Genomic DNA, 21,755 nt, shown 5'->3' on the forward strand with positions numbered 1-21,755 from the left:
TAAGTGGGCCCTCACGTCACTTGACATAGTTTGGGTAAATCTAAAAGAGATTATACAAGGATTGTCCCATCAGATTATGTGTATAGCCAGCTTTAATTAGATAAAACTGTGTTAAAAAGCTAACATATATTACATTTCTCCAACTCCTGTTGTCTACATATTAAACTGCTAAGTTGGGTCAGACTTAACTATCAGCTGCTCTGGTATCAAAGGACAGCCATAGCAGCAGAACACATGGCTGCTGACAAAAGCAAGACCTGTGTTAAGGCTGAAACACTGATTCATACCCCCCAACCATCCCAGATTCTGCAGGATTGTCCTGGGATTTTAACACAATCCTGTGGACCTGGGTTGTGTCCCACCTTTCGTAGGTCACTGTTGCCCCCCCCCCCCACCTCCTTCTGAGCACTGTTGCCTATTCCCCGCTGGGCACTATTTGCTACTGCCAAAGTCCCTATCTCTCGGTTTTAGATGTTTGCCACACAGGCGTTGACTCACCACATAGGACAGATACCACACTCCCCAGTCTATACAAACACAGAACTGGTTCCAGGATGAAGCATCTACCTAAGCATGCTGGGGTTTTTTGTAGAGGTCTTAGTGAGCCCACTTACTTCATCTGGGCTCATTAACTCTTCCCCTGTAGAACTCCCAGCACTCCCTCTAGTGGTATAAGTTGGCATAAAGCCTGAATCTAGGGCATATATATTTTCCATCCTGGATGCAACCAGGTGATTTTACCTGCCTGCTGTCACATACTCCCCCTTCTTGTTTCAACCTTGGGGTTGTAACACAAGCAGTCAGGCACGCATGTATCCGAGACAAAGCATCCACATTCCCCATTTTAACACCAGGGCGATGCTTAACTGTAAAGTTGAATTTCTGTAGGGCCAGGAACCACCTATTTACCCTTCTATTGGTCTCCTTGTTTTGAGCCATCCACTTCAAAGGAGCGTGATCCGTCACCGGGTCATGGTGCCTACCTAGCAGATAGTACAGGAGGGAATCTAGAGCCCACTTCACCGCTAAACATTCCTTCTCAATCGTGGCTTAATTTACCTCATGGGACTTCAACTTCCTGCTGAGGGAAATGACTGGGTGCTCTTCCCCATTCCAGACCTGGGACAAAACTGCTCCTGCATCAGTTTGTACAACAAAGTCCTTAGAGAAGTCTGGTGAGTACAACACTGGCTGGCTACATAAGGCTGTTTTTAAGGACTGGAATGCTGCTTCAGCCTCTGGGGACCATTTGACCATGACAGACTCTTTCCCTTTTGTCAGGTTGGTTAGGGGCACAGCCTGGTAAGCAAAATGGATAATGAATCTCCGATAATAGCCAGCGATTCCCAGAAAGGCTCGTACCTGCTTCTTGCTGTTGGGACATGGCCAACTCTGTATGGCCTCAACTTTATTGACTTGGGGTTTTATCACTCCCCTCCCAATAGTGTACCCCAGATATTTGGCCTCCTCCTGTCTAATGGTACACTTCTTTGGATTGGCTGTAAACCCAGCCTCCCTGATAGAGCCTAAGACTGCTTGCAATTTTGGCAGATGAGAGACCCAATCTGTGCTATGGATAATCACATCATCCAGGTAAACTGCAGCATACTTTTTGGTGCCTCAGAATCTTGTCCATTTTCCGCTGGAATGTTGCCAGAGCATTCTGTAACCCAAACGGCATTCTCTTATATTGGAACGCCCCATCTGGAGTTACAAACACAGTTTTCTCCTTGGCCTACTCAGCCAGGGGAATTTGCCAATACCCTTTGGTGAGATCAAGAGTTGTCATGTATCCGGCTGTTCCCAGCCGGTCGATCAACTCATCTATACGCAGCATGGAGTAGATTTAAAATTTTGTAATTTTATTCAATTGTCGAAAATCGTTACAAAACTGCCAGCTACCATCAGGTTTGGGCACAAGTACGATAGGACTGGACCAGTCACTCTGGGACTCCTCTATCACACCCAATTCCAGCATCCTTTGAACCTCCCCACGTATTGCCTCTCGTCGGGCCTCTGGTATTCTATAAGGTTTTAGTTTTACCCTTTCTTCTGGTGGGGTGATAATGTCATGCTCTACACCAAATGTTTATCCCGGCAGCTCAGAAAATATCTCTTTGTTGTGAAGTACAAACTCTTTAACCTCCTGTTGTTGGGGTTTCGATAAGGTGACTGCGATTCCAACCTCAGTAACTAAGCAATCAGACTGGGCCGGTGACAAAGTCTCTGCGACTAGGGCTTCCCTATCCCTCCAGGCTTTCAGCTGATTGACGTGATATACCTTTTTCCAGCTTTCACCTTCCTGGCTGTCTGACTCTGTAGTTCACCTCACTCACTTTTTCAATTATTTCATATGGACCTTGCCATTTGGCGAGGAATTTGCTTTCAAACGTAGGGACTAGCACCAATACCTTATCCCCCCGGGGAAAAGGTACGGGTCTTGGCCACACGGTTATACACTCTCTGCTGTGCTAACTGTGCTTGAGCCAAATGTTCCTTTATGTTTGACATTACCTGCGCAATTCTATCTTGCATTAGGGCGACATGCTCAATCACACTCCTGTGGGGAGAACTCTCATTTTCGCAAGTTTCCTTGGCGATATCCAGTGGCCCTCTTGGGTGTCTCCCAGAGAGTAACTCGAAGGGTGAGAAACCCGTAGAAGATTGGGGTGCCTCCCTAATGGCAAACATCAAATAGGGTATTAGACAGTCCCAATTCTTTCCATCTCTATCCACCACCTTCTTTAACATTTGTTTTAGAGTTTTGTTGAATCTTTCAACCAACCCATGTGTTTGGGGGTGATACACAGATGTACGTAATTGTGTCACTTTGAACAACTTGCATAGTTCTTTCATAATCCGGGACATAAACGGTGTACCTTAGTCCGTAAACAGTTCCTTACAAATACCCACCCTGCTAAAAACAAGAGATAGCTCTTTGGCTATGCTTTTGGCCGAGGTATTTCGAAGAGAAATCGCTTCTGGATAATGGGTTGCATAGTCCAATATAACCAAAATGTACTGGTGCCCCTAGTGGACTTCATTATTGGACCTACCAAAACCATTGCGATCCTCTCAAAGGTGACCTCAATGATAGGAAGAGGTACCAACAGGTTACGGAAATGTGGCATAGGTGCCGACTTCTCACACACAGGGCAGGTGTCACGTACCTTCTAGTAGCGAGCCCGGATTGCGGAGAGAGGCCTCCTTTACGACTCCCACTACCGGTTTCCTGGCAATACAACAGGGAACACAGGAGTAAGGAGGGGTACAGGTGCCTGGCAGGATCAACAGATGGGTAGGATGGTAGGCGAGGATCAGTGGAGCAGGTGATCACAGTGAAGGGACCAGCAGGTAGTTTATAGCAGATACACAGTTCAATGGAGCAGGTAACTTGGAGATAAACAGTGCAGGGAAGCAGGTCACTAGTAGCAGGTGAACAGGGTAATATACACAAGTGCTTGCAGCAGATAACAGTCAATATAAGCAGGTACTAGAAGCAGATGGATAGTGTAATACTAGCAGATCACTTGTAGCAGATAATACAATCCAGTATAAGCAGGTGACTTGCAGCAGACAGGTAGTTCAATATGAGCAAGCACTTATAGCAGATGAACAGTTCAGTATAAGCAGATTATTTGCAGCAGATAGGTAGTTCAATATGAGCAGGCACTTATAGCAGATGAACAGTTCAGTATAGCAGGTTATTGCAGCAGATAGGTATTTCAATATGAGCAGGCACTTATAGCAGATGAACAGTCCAGTATAGCAGGTTATTGCAGCAGATAGGTAGTTCAATATGAGCAGGCACTTATAGCAGATGAACAGTTCAGTATATAAGCAGGTTACCCTTCTAGCAGACGGATGGTCAGAGCAAGCCGAATCAGATACCAGGCAGGAACGAAGTACAAGGGAACAGGCAGGAGAATAGTCACAACAAGCCGAGGTCGGGTGCAGGCGGATAGCAGATGGGTCACAGGCAGGCCGGGTCAAACAGGAACAAACAACACAGATCAGGTCTCACAGGTATAACGCTGTTGAGCAGACAGCAAAGACTGTTGGCAAGAGGTTGGTTTAAATAGGCCGTTTGGCGCCAATACGGACGCACGCACGCGACCGTGCGCGTGCCCGCGCACGCGCACCTGTGTACGAACGTAAGGGCGTTCGTACGATCGTGCGTACCCGCGACGATCGTACATCAGAAGACCTGGAGGACAATCTCTTCGTGAGATTTTCATGACAGCAGGAGGAACAATCATTTTCTGTTTCCTTCATGACCACAGGCCAATAGAATCTCTGCAATACTCTCTCTCTGGTTTTCTCTGTCCCAAGATGACCTCCAAGAATGTGCCAATGGGCCGATTTTAACACCAACTTCCTGTAAGGTTTGGGCACCACAAGTTGCTCAATGGTTTATTCTGCCCCTTTAGACACTCGATACAGCAGGTCCCTTTCCACAGTGAAGTACGGGTAAGTGTAAGTCTTGTCTGGGTTCACTAATTCGCCATCTATTTTCACCACATTTTCCCGTGCCTTTATTAGGGTGGGGTCTTTTAACTGTTCTGTGGCAAAATTTTCCCTGTGAACCTCAAGAGCCGAAAACTCCACAGATGGCATGCTTTCCAATGAGGATGTTGGCTCCTTCCCAGTTTTTTGAGTTTCCCCCGCCAATACTGACAAGGAAAATTCTGGAGAGTCCTCACCACTCTCAGAGGAATTCTGGTCATCATCTTCCTGGTCTATAGGGGCACCAGTGGGGGACTCAGGAGAATACCAGAGTTCCCAGAACTTTGGAAAATCCCTTCCCACAATGGCATCATGTGGTAAGTGAGACACTAAACCCACCTGATGAGAGAGGTTACCTTTGTGGGTCTCAAAAAACACAGAAGTTACAGGATACTCTTGGGTGTCCCCATGCACACGAATAACAGCCACCTTGTTATTCCCAGAGACCTCTGTAGTAACTAATTCAGCTTTTATCAATGTCACCAGGCTACCTGAATCCAGCAAAACATCAACATTTCTACCATTAATACACATTTTACATAAATGTTTCTCAGGTCCCCGAATGGCAGTGCTTGCAACTGTCATAAACAGTGACTGACGTATCTCCCTTATAAAGTCACATTGCATAGGTTTATCCACAACTGGGCAATTGGCTGCAATATGTCCCTCTTGCTGGCAGCGGTAGCAAATAATCTTTTTCGCTGCCTCTTGCAACCTTGGCTTCCCGGGCTGCTCCCACCAGACATTAGGTAGAACTCCCACCCTCTCACTCTCTCCATCCTCACGCCTTGGAGTCATCTTACCCGCCACTGTGGAAAGTCTGTGAGTCCCTGGAAGAGGCAGTCAGGGTCTCTGTAGCCAAGTACCTCTCAACCAGATCCACAAGCTTATCTGCAGTTTCTGGGTCTCCATGGCTTATCCACTTTTGGATGGCAGCAGGCATAGCTCTCAGGAAATGATCCATAACAACACGTTCCACAATTTTTGGTGCGTTCAAAGTCTCTGGCTGCAGCCACTTCCTGCTCAGGGGAATGAGATCATACATTTGAGACCTGGGGGGTTTTCCAAGCTGGAAAGGCCAGTTATGTACACGCTGAGCCCGGACAGCCAGGGTGACACCCAGCCGTGCCAATATTTCCATCTTTAGTAACACATAGTCTTTTTCTTGGTCAGGCTCTAGGTCGTAATAAGCTTTCTGCGATTCCCCGGTTAACAGAGGGGCCACCAGTCCAGCCCACTGCTCCTTAGGCCACTTTTCCCTTTCAGCAGTCCTTTCAAATGTGGTCAAAAATACCACTGAAAAATATAACAGCAAAACAAAAAGAAACATGAAAAGAAATCCTGGTCAGCTTGACCACTTACTACACACGTAGATTCCCTATCTAACAACTAGGTACAGCCTGGTTCTGCCCCAGTCCCTATCTCTCTGTTTTAGATGTTTGCAACACAGGCGTTGACTCACCACACAGGACAGATACCACACTCCCCAGTCTACACAAACACAGAACTAGTTCCAGGATGGAACATCTACCTAAGCATACTGTTTTTTTTGTAGAGGTCTTAATGAGCCCACTTACTTCAGCTGGGCTCATTATCTCTTCCCCCTTCCCATGGTGTGCTCTATGTTGGTTCGTTTGGGGCGTGGTTGTATTCCATTGTTCTATTGTGTCTGTCTGCCTTGGGTATTATGGGATCTGTATGTAGATTAGCTGTGAGAGGGGAGGGGGGAATTCCTCCAACAGCTCTCCCTGCTGATTGGACAGTCTACCCCGCCCTGAATGCAAAGGGGGGGGGGGGGGAATTGTCTTGATTATTACCTCTGTGTACCTGTGTTTTAATAAACAGTTTCATGTTCAGCAGCCAAAACGAGTACTGTCTAGTTATTGGTTGTCAACAGTTTGGAATATCTGATATCTATATTCAGACTGGAGGAAGAGGTGTATGACGAAAGCACTCAAGCGGAGTGTTGTTGTCCTTCCCCCCACTGGACACTATAGTTTTTTTTTTTTTCCCCCCACTGGACATTATAGTTTCTCCCCACTACCTCCTAGGCACTATTGTTTCTCACGCCAGGAACCCCCCAACTCTCGCTGGACACTATTGTTCCTCTACCGCCCACTGGACACTATTGTTCCTTTACCTCCCACTGGCACTATTGTTCCCCTTGTTAGGCCCTTATGCTCCCTCCACCGTTGATAAATCTTGCCCCCTAACTGACCACAGGTTTATGTAAGTGAGGCTCCTGGTTATAGAAAAGTAATTATGGAGTGTCTTGTGGTACAATAACTGCAGGTTGTAGGCTCAGATTCCTCCTAGGGTACACCCAATAGTCAGCTCAATTTAGCCATGCCCATTTTTGGCATGGTGCACAATGCATGTCTTCTCTACCTCATGTCCCTCTTATTCATGTTTCAAAGTTGGGAGGTATGCTGATTGTTTGTCTCTGTCTAAGCCCCCCCTCCCCTTTGGCAGAACCCATGTGACCAACTGCTATGGCTGTGTCTAGGTACTGATAGCTGGTAGGGGAATGCAACAGCTGATAGGTAAACATGACATAACCAAACTAAAACTGACAGAAGCTGCATTTTAATGTGCCATTTATTCTAAATGCTAAGCTGCTACATTTAAAGGCATTTTTTCAAGTTCTCTTTAAAACTCACTCTGATTCTGAATAGAAATGAACCTATAGGCAAATCAGGACTGCAGAGGGAACAGTCAGTACTTAGCCTTTACTCTCTATGACTGAAGGCTGCCTTTTAAAGGTGGGTGGAGCATGGCAGAGACAATGTTCTAATTGTACTAATGCATACTTCCATTGCTCGACACACAGGACCTGGCAGAATGCCCAGCTGGGAGAGGCGATGATTGGAAGCCTGGAAGCTCAGGGTCTGCAGCTAGCTAAGGAGAGACAAGAATATTTTGGTATGTTACATTAGGGATGCAGCATTCTGGTTCAATTCGATGTACAAAATGATGATATATACTCTAAACAGGTCAAACTGGTGCTTGTTGGTCTGCATGCGACCCTCTTACTTTCTCTGCATTTGCAAACCCAGCTACGGCCTAGTAAAAGTAACAGTGATATCATCACTGTGCTGTAAATAGCCTGTATAGAGAGCAGATCTGTGGATGGCATCTAGAAAATCGGCTTGTGGGTGTGGCTTAATGCTCCCTAGTGGGCACATTGTAAAACAGCTCCCGCTAATGCCTATACTGCAGGTGGAGAATGCAGTCATGTGAATTCAGCATTAAAAAAAGAGGCACTCCTGACTTAGAAGCGAGCAGGGCAAATTGCACAGTCAACACTTTGTAATCTGTGGGCAACCTTCCACACTGTTAATTAATACATTACAGACACAACCAGTTAGAGTTCTCCCCTCCCCAGGTGTGCACCAACTCAGCAGTCCTATACTCACTCCCAGTGAGTATAACCCCTATGTTGTTATTGGATACAGGAAATACATTTCTCTATAAACCTATGCTTGACACCCCTTTACTGCCAGAGCCTCCATCACCCTTGCCATGTCATCTGCTTCCTGGCTGGTTGGCTGCATAGGTATGTGACACAAGTAGAAAACTGCAAGTGGGTTCCTACAAGACCAGTGCACACGTAGAGAGAGAGCAGTAGCAATTTGTCTATATTACAGGAAACTGCTGCACAGATGCAAAGTACAGAACTACACGAAGGATACCAATAAAAATGTTGGGGAAAAGGGGGTAGCCTTTTAGGACCTCCTTTGCCTCATGACGTGGGCAGTATAAGCCCCATTGTAACAATTTTCAACAGGGCTTATATTGATAGGTCAATTAGGGTCATATCAGCTGGAAGGTTCTGGAAGGTTAAGGCCGCGTACACACGCGGGGACTGTTCGCCCAACTTTGTCCGTCAAACAGTTTCGGCAAACAGTCCGCTCAAAATTAGCATGGACGGACATGGCCACACACGACGGACGAACAGTTTGCTGAAACCGTGCGCGATGACGTGAACGGCACGTACGACGGGACGAAAAATACGACGTCCTATACACTGCATTATAACTTTCGGCGTGTAAATCCTTTCTGAGCATGCGCGGAACTTAGTTTGACGAACAAGCCTACACACGAGGGGACTGTTCAAGGTTTCAGCGGACAGTTTTTCGGAATTTCCGAAAAACCTTGTTCAGCGGACTGTTCGCTCAAACTGTCCGCTGAAAGCCCACACACGAGCGGACTGTTTGCCGAAACACTGTTCAGCGGACAAAGTTGGGCGAACAGTCCCCGCGTGTGTACGCGGCCTAAGGGGTCAGTCCAGGATAGGCCAATTAGGGTTATATGACCCCAGAACCTTATAGAAAGCCTTGGGGACCTATTTAATGAGCCTGACACCATTACAGGAAACTGCTGCACAGGTGCAAAGTACAGAACTACACGAAGGATACCAAAGTGGGGACCTATTTAAGTACCTGACACCAGGGCTTTCTGCCAGTTGCCAGAGAGGATTTACCCCGAGGAGCTCCCCTCCCAAATCCCCCCCCTGGTTTATGTGGTGTGTCCCTTTCATAAAGTGGGTCAAAGGGGACATGTGAGAAGATGGTTAAGCTAAATTCTTGGTCAGCTTGAGTTTTAGCGGCTGGGCTGAAATTGTTGTTGAATTCTGATTATTTTGGTAATAAAGTTATGTGATGCAAATTAGGTTTATATTGTTAATATGATTTAAAACTAGTTAACCAGGCTGTGGCCTAATTTAATCCATTCAGTGTGTTAGTTGTGTATTTTTTCTATGCATGTTTTGTTAGATTAGCCTGGCGCCTGTGGTCACATACTCTTGGCTCTTGTATTTAAACAATACTTTTTTAGTCCTGATTTCAGCTTTAAGCCAACCAGCTGTTCTCCAGGTAATGAAGTTTATACTTTCTTACATAAATTGGAAACAAAATATTCCAGGCAATTTTATTTGGGCTTATTTCACTGGGATAAATGTTATAAACTACAATTATTGCCATAATGTTAATTACTAAATTACGTAAAAAAAAAGTGTATTATTTTCCTTGACTGTATCACCAAAACTTTTTTGGGATAAAGTGATGAAGGGTTATAACTCCTGTTGGGCTTTTACTGCTATCCAAGGCCTCATCCCTCATTTTCTGTCCTATTGACAATGCTTTACCAGATGAAGGGAAACAGGGACAAACACAGCAATACAAAGCTGACAGGAGTTCTAGCCTTCTTCTACTCCTACAAAAAGCAGCCTTTTTATATCTGTATGCTCTTGGAGATTTAGGCCTCATTCACCTTTGACATACTAAAGTGTATGCCTGTGAAGGGCTGTGTTTACCTGCAGAAGGAAGAACAAGTGTTCCATGTATCTCTATGCAGGCAGTCCCATTGATTTCAACTGAGATGTAGTGGCTGCACAGACACAACCACTGCTCCCAATTTGACGTGTATCTGGGAGAGGGGGTGTGTGGTTCTGTGTCCCTGAACACAGACCTGTGCGGGTAAACATGACCCTCCAAGGGTGTATTCCTTAGTATGCCCTGTGTGATCGAGGCTTTATCCCTTTCTGCCAGTAAATACCTTATACAGCCCACTTCATGTTTCTTGTCTGGTAATTAGCCTAGGCTAATAACATCATGCACAGCGCTCTCTCTCACTCTCCTGAGAGTTTGCCAGGAAGGGAGGGAGGATGAGTCATGCGAGGGCCAATGAGAGCTGCAGGGCTTCAGACCAGAAGATGTGCCTCTGTGTGTCTTTGTAAATCCAGGAAGTGAACAGGCAGCAGCTTCAGCTGCCCACAGTTAGGCTAGGTTCACATTGCTGCGATGCGGGAACGCCGCGAATCCGCGGCGTTTTCCCGCATCGCACACCTCCCGCCGGCAGTTCACACTGCCCTATGCGGACGGCTGGGGGTGTCAATGTTATGTTAATGACACCCCCAGATCCGTCGGCATATCGCAGTGCGATCTGCCGACTCGCACAGGAATCGGATCGCATGGTGTGAACCCCCATGCGATCCGATTCCGTTGCGGACCCAAAAAAGGGTCCCGTGCGAGTTTGCTGCGGGACCGCTGCGAGTTCAGCCATACTATCTGTATGGCTGAACTCGCAGCGCTACGGAGATCGGATGTGATTTGCTGTGCGAATCACATCCGGATCTCCCCCCGCAGCAGTGTGAACCCAGCCTTAAAATGGATGCAGTCAGACTTAGTGGAGGGAGATTTCTGCAGCATATATGGCAAGTACAGAATCACAGTATATATAAAATAATATGCAAAGTGGTTGGAGGGAAGCTTCAGAATGGCAAAGGTGTTTTTATTACAAATTATGTGACCTGACTGCAGTTCCTCTTTAATTGCTGAAGAAGATAGCTTCCAGTCAATGTTTTCACTGATTTTATAGTACAGGGGTCTACAAACTTTGTAAACAAAGGGGCAGTTTACTGTCTTTCAGACTTAAGGGGGGCCGGATTGTGGCCATTGAGAATGGAAGAGGTCCCAATGCCATTGTGAATAAACAATGCCCCATTGTTTATGTCAATAGGAGGAATAGTGCCCTATTTTTGGTGTCAGTGGGAGGAATTGCCATTGTTTGCATCATTGGGAGAAATTGTGCCCTATCATTGGTGTCATTGGACCTCATTGTTGGTGTCATTGGGAGAAATTGTGCCCCATCGTTGGTGTCATTGGGAAGAATTCTGTCTCTTCCCTGGTGTCAGTGGAGGAATTATGTCCCATCGTTGGTATCAGTGGATGAAAATAGTGCTCCAAGATAAAAGCGAGTAAAGGGCAACATCTGGTCTTAGGGCTGCAGTTTGGAGACCACTAGTACAGTGTATAATGTGACAGCACACACAGTAGGTGATTTTTCATACAGCAGCATTTTGACTTGGAAAGTAATTGGAATCTTTACAATAAAGAATATGTATAACTGCAAAGACGTCTAGTGAAACATAGCAAGAGTGTTATTTTAACACCAGTACAATAATATATTTCCTGAAAGGCTCCATGGCAGCATACGTGTGGGTAGCCCCGCCTCCACGATTACCCAATAGGACCCAACTCCCATAAATCTTTGCTCCTGGCCACTATCAGTGTTCCTTTTTTGTCCTCCCCAGTAGGACCAGATGGTTTCTTTCCTGGAAATAAAACTTCACGACGATCGATTGGCTGATTGACTGAGAAATTTTCCTCCGATAGGCCCTGACTGTTAAGCAGGGTATGGAGAGTATTTGCAGAGTAGCGCTGAAGAAAGGATTTTCTACCTGAGTGCGCACGGTCTGTGTCCCGTTGCTATGGGTGACCATTATCTGCTGGAGGTATGGCGTGTGTGTTCCAGTCCGTTCGGCCAGGTGATCGTTGGTGGAGTGGTGAGCCTTTTATCTATCCATGGCAGCATTGTATTTGTGTGTATTTCTTTTGTTTGTCTTGCGGTCTCCTCCATGCCGTTTGCGTTCGCTTCCGCGTTCCAGCAAACCTCTCTCCTACTTCCGGGTTATGCAGGCGTTCTGCGCATGTGCGAACCCGGTATGAGACCGAGGCTTGGTTCCCGCGCATGCGCGCGAGTGCCTCGCGTCTGACGTCGGCGATGACGTCACGGGCGCCAAATTTAAAAGGCTTTGGAAGCTGTCAGAACCCTGGGAATGTTTGCAGTGGTCGCAGCGACTTCCCGGGGCTGTCAGCGCGGCGGTTTAAGGTAAGAGCATGTCCCTTAGGCTGGGGAAATGCTTTTTTAGAAAAAAAAAAAAAAATGTGTGTTTTATTTTTCTCTTTGGTTGCAGTGTTTCTTAAACTGTGGGTTTATTGTGAATATGGACGCCTTACTGCCTCCTAGTGGCCAGCCCGCTCATGTTAGGTAGGTCTTTAGTATTTATGCTTTTTATATATTGGAGAGAGTGTTTGGCATAGGTAGGATTGACTGTTTATCCTTTTCTCTCTCTGTCTGTTTTACCCTTACAGCCCTTCTGGGTCTGATCCACAACCTATCACTTCTAGACGCAGTGGATCATCAAGATCACACCGCCATAAATCCTCCTCAAGATCTAGCCAGCATAGGTCAAGATCTGAACAGCATAATAAGAATTATTCTCACCCCCCTGCTGCTCACTCCAGCAAGCGTACGGAAAAATCATGCTGGGGGTGCAGGATGCCTGTTCCTTCGGACGTATCCTTATGCGATCATTGCTTCTCCAAAGCTGCAGATGAAAGGGATGATGCAGACCAGCGTTTGGAGTCAATAGTAAGACGGGTTGTGAAGGAGTCTCTGCAGGAGAGGGATGCTCTACAGCTGTGTGAATCCCCGTCAGAATTATTGGCTCCTCCACCTGGAGAGAACCCATTGCAGGAGACATGGGAATCCTCTCAGCCAAGCCGCCTATCTGCTCCCATCTCAGATAGTGAATCTGACTGTGAGGATCCTGGTTTAGGTTTTGACTATGGACTGGTGCCTTCATTGGTCAAAGCAGTGAGAGAGGCTCTGAAGTGGGAAGACCCTATTACTTCCCCACCAAAGCAGAGAAAGTTCTTTAAACAGCTCAATAAGGAGCGACAATTTTTTCCCTTCCTTTCAGAGTTGGGTGACATTATTACAGAGGAATGGAGCAAGGTGGATAAAAAGGGTTCCATGCAGTCAAAAATCCTGAAATTATATCCCTTTAAAGAAGAGGATGTGAAGCACCTGGAGTCAGCACCACTGGTGGATGCAGCACTCATGCGTTTGGTGAGATATGTAACCCTACCCTTAGAGGATACGGTATCCTTTAAAGATCCTTTGGAAAGGCGGATCGATTCAGACCTTAAGAGGATATATCTGACTTCTGGAATGGCTTGCAAACCAGTGCTTGCAATGGCAGCGGTATCCAAGGCCATAGAATCATGGGCTGACTCTGTAGAGGAATTCCTGAGGGGTATTTCTATTGAGTCAGCAAAAGACTCCCCTATTCAAGAAATCAGGATGGCGTCTGCCTTTTTGGGGGAGGCATCTATTGATGTTATCCGCCTGATATCTCGGGATATGTTAGCAGCAGTCTCAGCTCGCCGTGCGTTATGGCTCCGTCCATGGCTGGCGGATCCAGCATCCAAACAGGCCTGGTGCCGTATTCCCTTTGAGGGGTCATCTTTGTTTGGTAACAAGCTGGATACTGCCATATCCCGGGCTACAGGTGGGAAATCTGGGTTTCTTCCCCAGGACAGACGTCTTCAAAATCAAAGGCGTCCATTTCCTAGAAGACAAGGCCCTGATCGTGCCAGGGAGGCGCGGAGCTATAGACCTGGTCGAGAATTCTCAAGGTCATGGAGATCCAGGCAATCTTCTTTCAAAAATACCTCAAAAGGGGGTTCGTCCGGCAAGCAGGATTCCGCGAAATCCTTTTGAAATTGGGCCCGCTCAAACTTGTCAGGTGGGGGCTCGTCTTCTCCACTTCAGGCATGTTTGGGCGGCCTCAATTCGGGATTTTTGGACTGTAAAAACAATTTCCTCAGGTCACAAGTGGGGTTTTATCAGCACCCCAAAGCTAAGATTTATTCCCACAAATCTTCCAGAATCAAAAGAGAAGAAACAAGTCCTATTGACCTACGTGAACTCTTTACTGGATCAAGGCGCAGCCGTTCCCGTTCCAGAAGAAGAACGTGGAGAGGGCATGTATTCCCCTTTGTTTCTGGTTCAAAAGAAAAACGGCACATGGAGGCCGGTAATAGATTTGACCCATCTCAATTCCTTCATTCGCAAAGAGAAGTTCAAGATGGAATCTCTGCTTACCATCCAGCAGTCCGTGTATCTGGGGGACTGGATGATATCAGTCGATTTGAAGGACGCTTACTTCCATGTTCCCGTGGCAAAGGAGTTTCAACAATACCTCCGCTTTGCAGTAGGCATTCAACATCTTCAATTTACATGTCTTCCCTTTGGGTTAACAACATCCCCACGGGTCTTCTCCAAAGTTCTTTTGGCAGTTGTGGCCTTTCTCAGAGTCAAAGGTGTTCGTCTCCATCACTATCTCGACGACCTTCTTCTGCTATCCCAGAACAAAGATCAGCTCTTGGAGCACAAAGACCTAGTCATCTCCACTCTACAGGAGTTCGGGTGGCTTCTGAACTTAGAAAAGAGTCACCTAGATCCAACTCAGTCTCTTGTTTTCCTAGGGGCGCAGTTCAACACAGCAGAAGGTACTATCGCCCTTCCAGAAGAGAAGGTTGGAGTCATACGAGACAGGATTCATGCAGCCCTTGCAGCATCCCATCTCTCGGCTCTCCAATGTCTGAGGGTGATTGGCACAATGTCAGCCACCATTTCCATGGTAAAGTGGGCCCAGTGGCACACTCGTCCCTTTCAGAAGGGGTTTCTACAACAGTGGGACTTATCCAGCCAGACACAGCGCATATTCCTCACTCCAGCCATGAGGACGTCTCTTCTTTGGTGGCTACAGGGGAAGAACCTGCGCAACCACCATTCAATCATTCCCATCTCATGGGTCACGGTAACTTCAGATGCCAGCAACCGAGGATGGGGCGCTCACTGCCTTTCGGAGGTCGCTCAGGGCAGGTGGACGTTTCCATCACAGAGAGTCGTCTCCAATGTTCTGGAGCTAAGAGCGGCCTTCCAGGCGCTTCGGTCATTCCATCATCTGACAGCGAATGCCTCGGTCATGCTAAGGTTGGACAACACAACCGCGGTGGCTTACGTAAAGAAGCAAGGGGGAACTCGCAGCTGGTCCCTGTTACAGGAGACGGAGCCAATAATGAATTGGGCTCAGAAGAATTTGTCCAACCTTTCTGCAGTCTACATCCCAGGGGTGCAGAATGTTCAGGCGGACTTCCTATCGCGTGTCGAGTTGGACAACAACGAGTGGTCTCTACACCGGGAAGTATTCGATTGGCTCCTGACCTTAGGATTGTCCCTGGAAGTCGACTTGTTCGCTTCCCCGTGCAATCGGAAGCTTCCGAAATATTACTCAAGGTTCAGGGATCCCCAGGCATATGGGATAGATGCCCTCACAGAACTTTGGAAGTTTCAGACAGCTTACGCCTTCCCTCCAGTTCCGGTGATCCTGCAATTCCTTCGGAGACTCAGGTCAGAGAAGGCGGAGATTCTCGCAGTGATTCCTTTCTGGCCCAACAGACCTTGGTTCCCTCTACTGCTGCTCCTCAGTTTTCGAGAGCCAGTTCCCCTGCCTCTCAGGTCGGATTTGCTATCTCAAGGCACAAGGTTACATCCATGCCCATCATGTCTGAACCTCAAGGTATGGTTTTTGAGAGGGAAAGGCTAGAAGCTCTTGGTTGTCCGGAAGAGGTCATCCCAACCCTTCTCAATTCCAGACGCGGGAGTACTAATAGGGTATATGAGCGTATATGGTCCAAGTTTTCGGCCCATATGTCCACCAGAGAAAATTCTTGCAGTTCTCCAACAATACAAGACATACTAAGCTTTCTTCAAACAGGCCTTGATTTACCTCTAGCTATCAGTTCATTGAGAGTCCAAGTATCGGCTATTTCAGCCTTTACGGGTATTTCCTGGGCAAACCATGCACTGGTACAACAATTCTTCAAGGGAGCTACCAGGCTCAGACCCCAAAGAAAACCAAGGTTTCCTAAATGGGACCTCCCTTTTTAGTGCTGGATTTTCTCTCAAACCTTGGAAAGGATTCTACGGAGCCTCTGTCCATAAGGGATCTCACTCTCAAGACCATCTTCTTGGTAGCTATAACCTCAGCCAAGAGAGTTTCTGAGATTAGGAATCTAGGTTCGGAAGAACCTTTTCTGACTTTCTTTCCAGATAGGGCAGTATTGATTCCCATGTTGGGATCGCATCCCAAAGTAACCTCGGTCTTCCATGAGAATCAGGAAGTTGTGCTTCCCACTTTCAAAAACTCAGAGTCAGGATGTTCATCCTCTGGACGTAGGACACGCGCTGAAACAATATTTGGAAGTCACAGCTCCCTTTAGACAAACGAAATTTCTTTTTGTTCTCCCTCATGGCAAGAATAAAGGATTGCGAGCTTCGGCTAGATCTATCTCTACCTGGATCGTTCAGATCATTCAGAGGGCGTACAGAGCAAAGGGCTTGGCTCCTCCTGAGGCATTAACGGCTCATTCAACACGGAGTATTTCAACATCGTGGGCAGCTTCTCGCCATGTGGCGCCTGAAGTTATTTGCAGAGCGGCCTCTTGGTCTTCTATTAATACCTTTGTTTCTCATTACTGTGTAGAGCCAGCGGCTCTGTCTTCTGTTAATTTTGGTTTGCAAGTTTTGTCGGTTGACAATGCTAAATAAACTTTTGTTCTTTGCTCGACATTTTGCCCACCCGGGTGTGTTTGGCGAGTTATTTCCCACACGTATGCTGCCATGGAGCCTTTCAGGAAAACGGAAAATTTATATCAAATACTTACCGTAATTTTCCTTTCCTGATAGGCTCCATGGCAGCAGGAGTTCCCTCCCAAATGTCTGGAGTCGGCTAGTTACGGAACACTGATAGTGGCCAGGAGCAAAGATTTATGGGAGTTGGGTCCTATTGGGTAATCGTGGAGGCGGGGCTACCCACACGTATGCTGCCATGGAGCCTATCAGGAAAGGAAAATTACGGTAAGTATTTGATATAAATTTTCCGTTGTATAGGCTGGTGTCATTAGAACCTGCTCACATTTCTGCTGGTTGTTCTACAGATAAACTGATGACGGAGACAGAGGAGCTGTGCTCAGAGCGAGAGCAGAAAGAGGTGACGTAACAGACAAATAAATGAACTACTTGATTTCTTTAATCTGTAAAATCTGAATTGTTACAATGTTTCGAACATCACCTGCCAGTTAATTATGAAGCAGAGACATTATCTGGTTGCACAAATTAATTTACAAAAAAAAATTGTTTTTAGGCATTTAAAGGACTGGTTCACAAATGCCACAAACATGTTCCCAGTCCCCTATAAAGAGTAAGCTGCGCCATTGTTGATTGCATACTATGGTTTACTGCACTTTGTACATCGATTTTTTGCATTAAAAATTAATGAATAGTATCGCTTAGGTTTTATTGATACATTTTTTGGATAATCTTTCTTTAGGAGCTAGAGAAAATAAATCAGGTCTTGGAGACTGAAAAGAGCCATTTTGAAGACCTTGTTCAAGAGCTCAGGGTTGAACAAGAAAAAATCAAGAAGTAAGTCTGAGCTGGATATTTTTTTTTAAATGCCCCTTTAGTGGTCAGTGCTCAATGTGTTCTCTTACATTAGTTCTCAGTGTGTCTTCTTATATTGGTAGTCAGTGTGCCCCCTTACACTGGTGGTCAGTGTTTCCCCATATTATTATAAGTAACACCCACGTGCTGGTCTCTCTTTCACAAGTAGATAGCCATGGTGTGTATATTGGTTTCAGAAAAGTACTTAATAGATTGTATCAAATTACTTTTATGTTATTTGTTAAAAAGAAAAACTTTTCTTGTTTTGTTACATCGTTTTGTTATAAACTTTTCATTCTCTTCCTTTTTTTGTTTCTTTTTCTTATATTAGTATTTGTGTTTCACTTTGTTTTTCAAGTGTCATTTTGCACTTAATATTTTATGCTATATTATAACACTATGGGGTTTATTTACTTAAGCCTCGTACACACAGTTTGATTGTTGTATGACCGAGCGTCCGATTTTTGTCAAAAGTGCATGTGCAGGATTTTGTGTAGCATATTAACTAGCTGCAAATTTCAGATCATAAAAAACAAATGCCTTTTAAAACGCATTTGGTATAACTACATCATTATCACCAGCAAAGCAGCTTCTTTATTATACCATTAAAGAAGATGAGAATGTGCGCAACATTTTCGACATTTCATCAATTGCCACGTCATGAATGTTAATTCTAGATTACAAATGGTAGTTTACAAGACCGAAACTCTTCCCAGTCGTTCCTTGATTCCGAGCATGTGTTTTTGTACTTTCGACTTTTGTGTGACGATTTCTGTACTGACCATCCGAACATCAGACATTGAGTTCACATCCAACTAAAATTTTATAGCCTGAACATCTTTTGTCTGACGAAAAAGTCAAATCGGCTGTCAAAAGAACATGCTAACAATCCAAAAATCCGAAGACAGCTTGTCTTACAAATTTTCCCTTCTGAATTTCGTATTGTGTGTACGAGGCCTAAAGCTAGAGAGTGCAAAAACAGTGACACTTCTGCAAATAAACCAATCAGCTTCTAACCTCAGCTTGTTTAATTAAGCTTTGGCAATACAACCTGGAAGCTGATTGGTTTCTTTGTAGAAATGTAAATGATTTTGCATGCTCTAGCTTTAGTAAATAAACCCCTGTGTGAAGGCTCTGCTTGTATCACTGTGCCTCTTTTCCTAGTAGGGCCCTTTCAAATGGGCAATCAGCGGGATATCGCTCTATTGATTCCTGCTGAGCAGGCGGGTGACAGGTCCGTCTCCACTCACTGTGCAGAGACGGACCTATCAGAATCCCACTCTCCTTTATGGGGAGATCAGATTAAAAGGACCGCCTTTCTGTTTTCATCCGATCCCATCAGATTAAATCTACCAGACGGATGGAAAATATGGTCACCATCTGTCTGGATTTCGTGGACAGGATCAAATCGGATAGCAGCGGGTGTCAGTGGACATGTCACCGCTGACATCCGCTGCTCCATAAGAGTGAATGGAGCATTCGATCAGGAAATCGGAAAGCCTGTGTGAAAGGGGCCTAAGGGGTTAATAGGCTCCTACACCTGTGGTCATTGAGGACTATATACAGGCATACCCCACTTTTAAGTACACAATGGGGTTTATTTAATAAAGCTGGAAAGTGAAAAATCAGGCTCACTTCTGCATAGAAACCAATGAGCTTCTAACCCCAGCTTGTTCAATTAAGCTTTGGTAATAAAACCTTGAAGCTGATTAGTTTCTATGCAGAAGTGAGTCTGATTTTGCACTTTCCAGCTTTAGTAAATAAACCCCATTGTGTACTTAAAAGTGGGGTATGCCTGCAGAAGACAGATAGTGGTGTTGATTTTATATTATGAATAAGTGCCATGGTGTGTGAAACACATGTATTTAAAAAGGAATAAAAGTCTTTACCAAGTAACTATAGACCTGCTAGTTTAACTTCTATAGTTGGGAAGATACTTGAGAGTTTAATAAGAGACTACATAAATGAGTTCTTGCTGGGAAAAAATATTTTAAGGAACAGACAGCATGGATTCATAAAAACAGAAGTTGTCAAACAAACCTGATTTCTTTTTCTGACGTGGTAAGTAAAACCTTGGAATAAGGGGGTGGCTGTAAAGGGTTTACAACCACTTTAAGGGGGAAAATCTTTCAGTCTGTAAGTGATTAAAGAGGAAGTAAATCCTGATGGATGCACCACAGTAGCCCATTATGTGTCACTTACCTGAAAACGAAGCCTGCGATGTCACCATGGACGTGGTATACTTGGATTTTGCAAAAGCGTTTTACACAGCTCCCCACACATGGCTCATGTGTAAGGTAAAGTCTACAGGCTTGGAAAGATCAATTTGTAAATTGATAGAAACTTGGCTAAAAATATGAATTCAGAGAGTAGTGGTTAATGATTCTTACTCTGAATGGTCTAAGGTTATCAGTGGTGTACCCCAAGGTTCAGTGCTGAGACCATTACTTTTTAATACCTTTAGAAATTATATAGGGTGTGGGATTAAAAGTAATGTTTCAGTCTTTGCAGATGACACCAAGCTATGTATTGGATTAACGTCCTTGGCAAATGAGGTTAAATGTTGATAAATGTAAAGTTATGTACTTGGGGGCTAAGAATATGCATGCATCATACACACTATGGGGAGTACAACTGGGGGTATCCATAGTGGAGAAGGATCTGGGGGTTTTGGTAGATCATAAGCTTAATAATAGCATGCAATGCCAAGCTGAGTTTTCCAAAGCAAGCAAAATCCTTTCTTATATTAAAGTGGTTGTACACCCTGTACAACTACTTTTACCTATAGGTAAGCCTATATTAAGGCTTACGTGTAGGTGCTGGAAATATCTCCCAAACCTCAGCGGTTCAGGAGATATTTACAATAAAGGCGTTCGCCGATGTCTACGGTGCATGCACACTTTATAAAGGGCAGATCGTGCCGTTTCTAAAGTGGATCATGCTGTGACTGGCACGAGGCTCCGGCCAGTCACAGAGCTGAAGTTCGCAGCCCAGGAAGGAAGAGGGTGAAGATGGACATTCGCTGCTAGTGGGGACAGCGGTGACATTGCAGGCTTCGTTTTCAGGTAAGTGACACATAATGGGCTACTGTGGTGCATCCATCAGGGTTTACTTCCTTTTTAATCACTTACAGACCGAAAAATTTTCCCCCTTAAAGTGGTTGTAAACCCTTTACAGCCACTTTAACCTACAGGTAAACCTAGATTGAGGCTTACCTGTAGGTGCAAGAAATATCTCCCAAACCTAAAAGGTTTAGGAGATATTTGCAGAAATAGCCGCAGCAATGTCTATGGCGCATGCGTTGTAGACATCAGGCGCACTGAGCATGCCGCTTCTAATGGCGATCGTGCCGTTAGTGGCAGCACCAGCGCGCATGCGTGGGAGTGATGTCACCGCGGCTCGGGCCAGTCACAGTGCCGGAGCCGTGATACTTGGAAGTCACTCCGAGATAGATAGCGGTGTTGGAGGAGGCAGACGAGGGTCACTTCAGGGACTTCGATCTCAGGTAAGTTATTCATAATGAGCTAGTATGCTATGTATACTAGCTCATTATGCCTTTGCCTTACAGGGTGTACTTTTTTTTTCCCCCGAGGCTTTACTTCACAAAAAATGGCTCAGTCATTAAAGAGTAAACGCTGTACCCAAACAAAATTGGCATCTTTTTTTTCCACAAATAGAGTTTTTTGGTGTTATTTAATCACCTCTGCGGGTTTTATTTTTTGTGATATTAATAAAAAAAGAGTGACAATTTTGAAAAAAAAATAAAAAGCAATATTTTTTACTTTTTGCTATAATAACCATCCCCCCCCCCCAAAACAAAACAAAACAAACAAACACATTTCTGCATCAGTTTAGGCCAATATGTATTCTGCTACATATTTTTTGTAAAAAAGAAATCTCAATAAGAGTATATTGATTGGTTTGCCCAAAGTTATAGCATCTACAAAATAGGGGATAGATTTATGTTATTTTTATTATTTCTTTTTTTACTAGTAATGGCGGCGATCTGTAATTTTTAGCCAGACTGCAACATTGCAGAAGCCAGAGCAGACACTTTTGACACTTTTTTGGGACCATTGACATTTATACAGCGATCAGTGCTATAAAAATGC

General features: G+C 45.2%; 1 protein-coding gene across 1 annotated transcript in view; it reads left to right on the top strand.

Moving 5' to 3' along the window:
• The window catches only part of PLEKHD1 (pleckstrin homology and coiled-coil domain containing D1), an 85,115-nt gene that overhangs the window by 12,196 nt on the left and 51,164 nt on the right, over positions 1–21,755 (top strand). The window contains exons 5-7 of the mRNA XM_077464726.1: positions 7,337–7,428; positions 17,139–17,191; positions 17,531–17,625. Of these exons, the coding sequence (XP_077320852.1) occupies positions 7,337–7,428; positions 17,139–17,191; positions 17,531–17,625 (240 nt within the window). The remainder of the gene's footprint in view (positions 1–7,336; positions 7,429–17,138; positions 17,192–17,530; positions 17,626–21,755) is intronic.

This window comes from Lithobates pipiens, unplaced genomic scaffold (assembly GCF_037356315.1).
Source record: "Lithobates pipiens isolate NorthernLeopardFrog02 unplaced genomic scaffold, aLitPip1_a1.2 Scaffold_30, whole genome shotgun sequence".
NCBI lineage: Eukaryota > Metazoa > Chordata > Amphibia > Anura > Ranidae > Lithobates > Lithobates pipiens.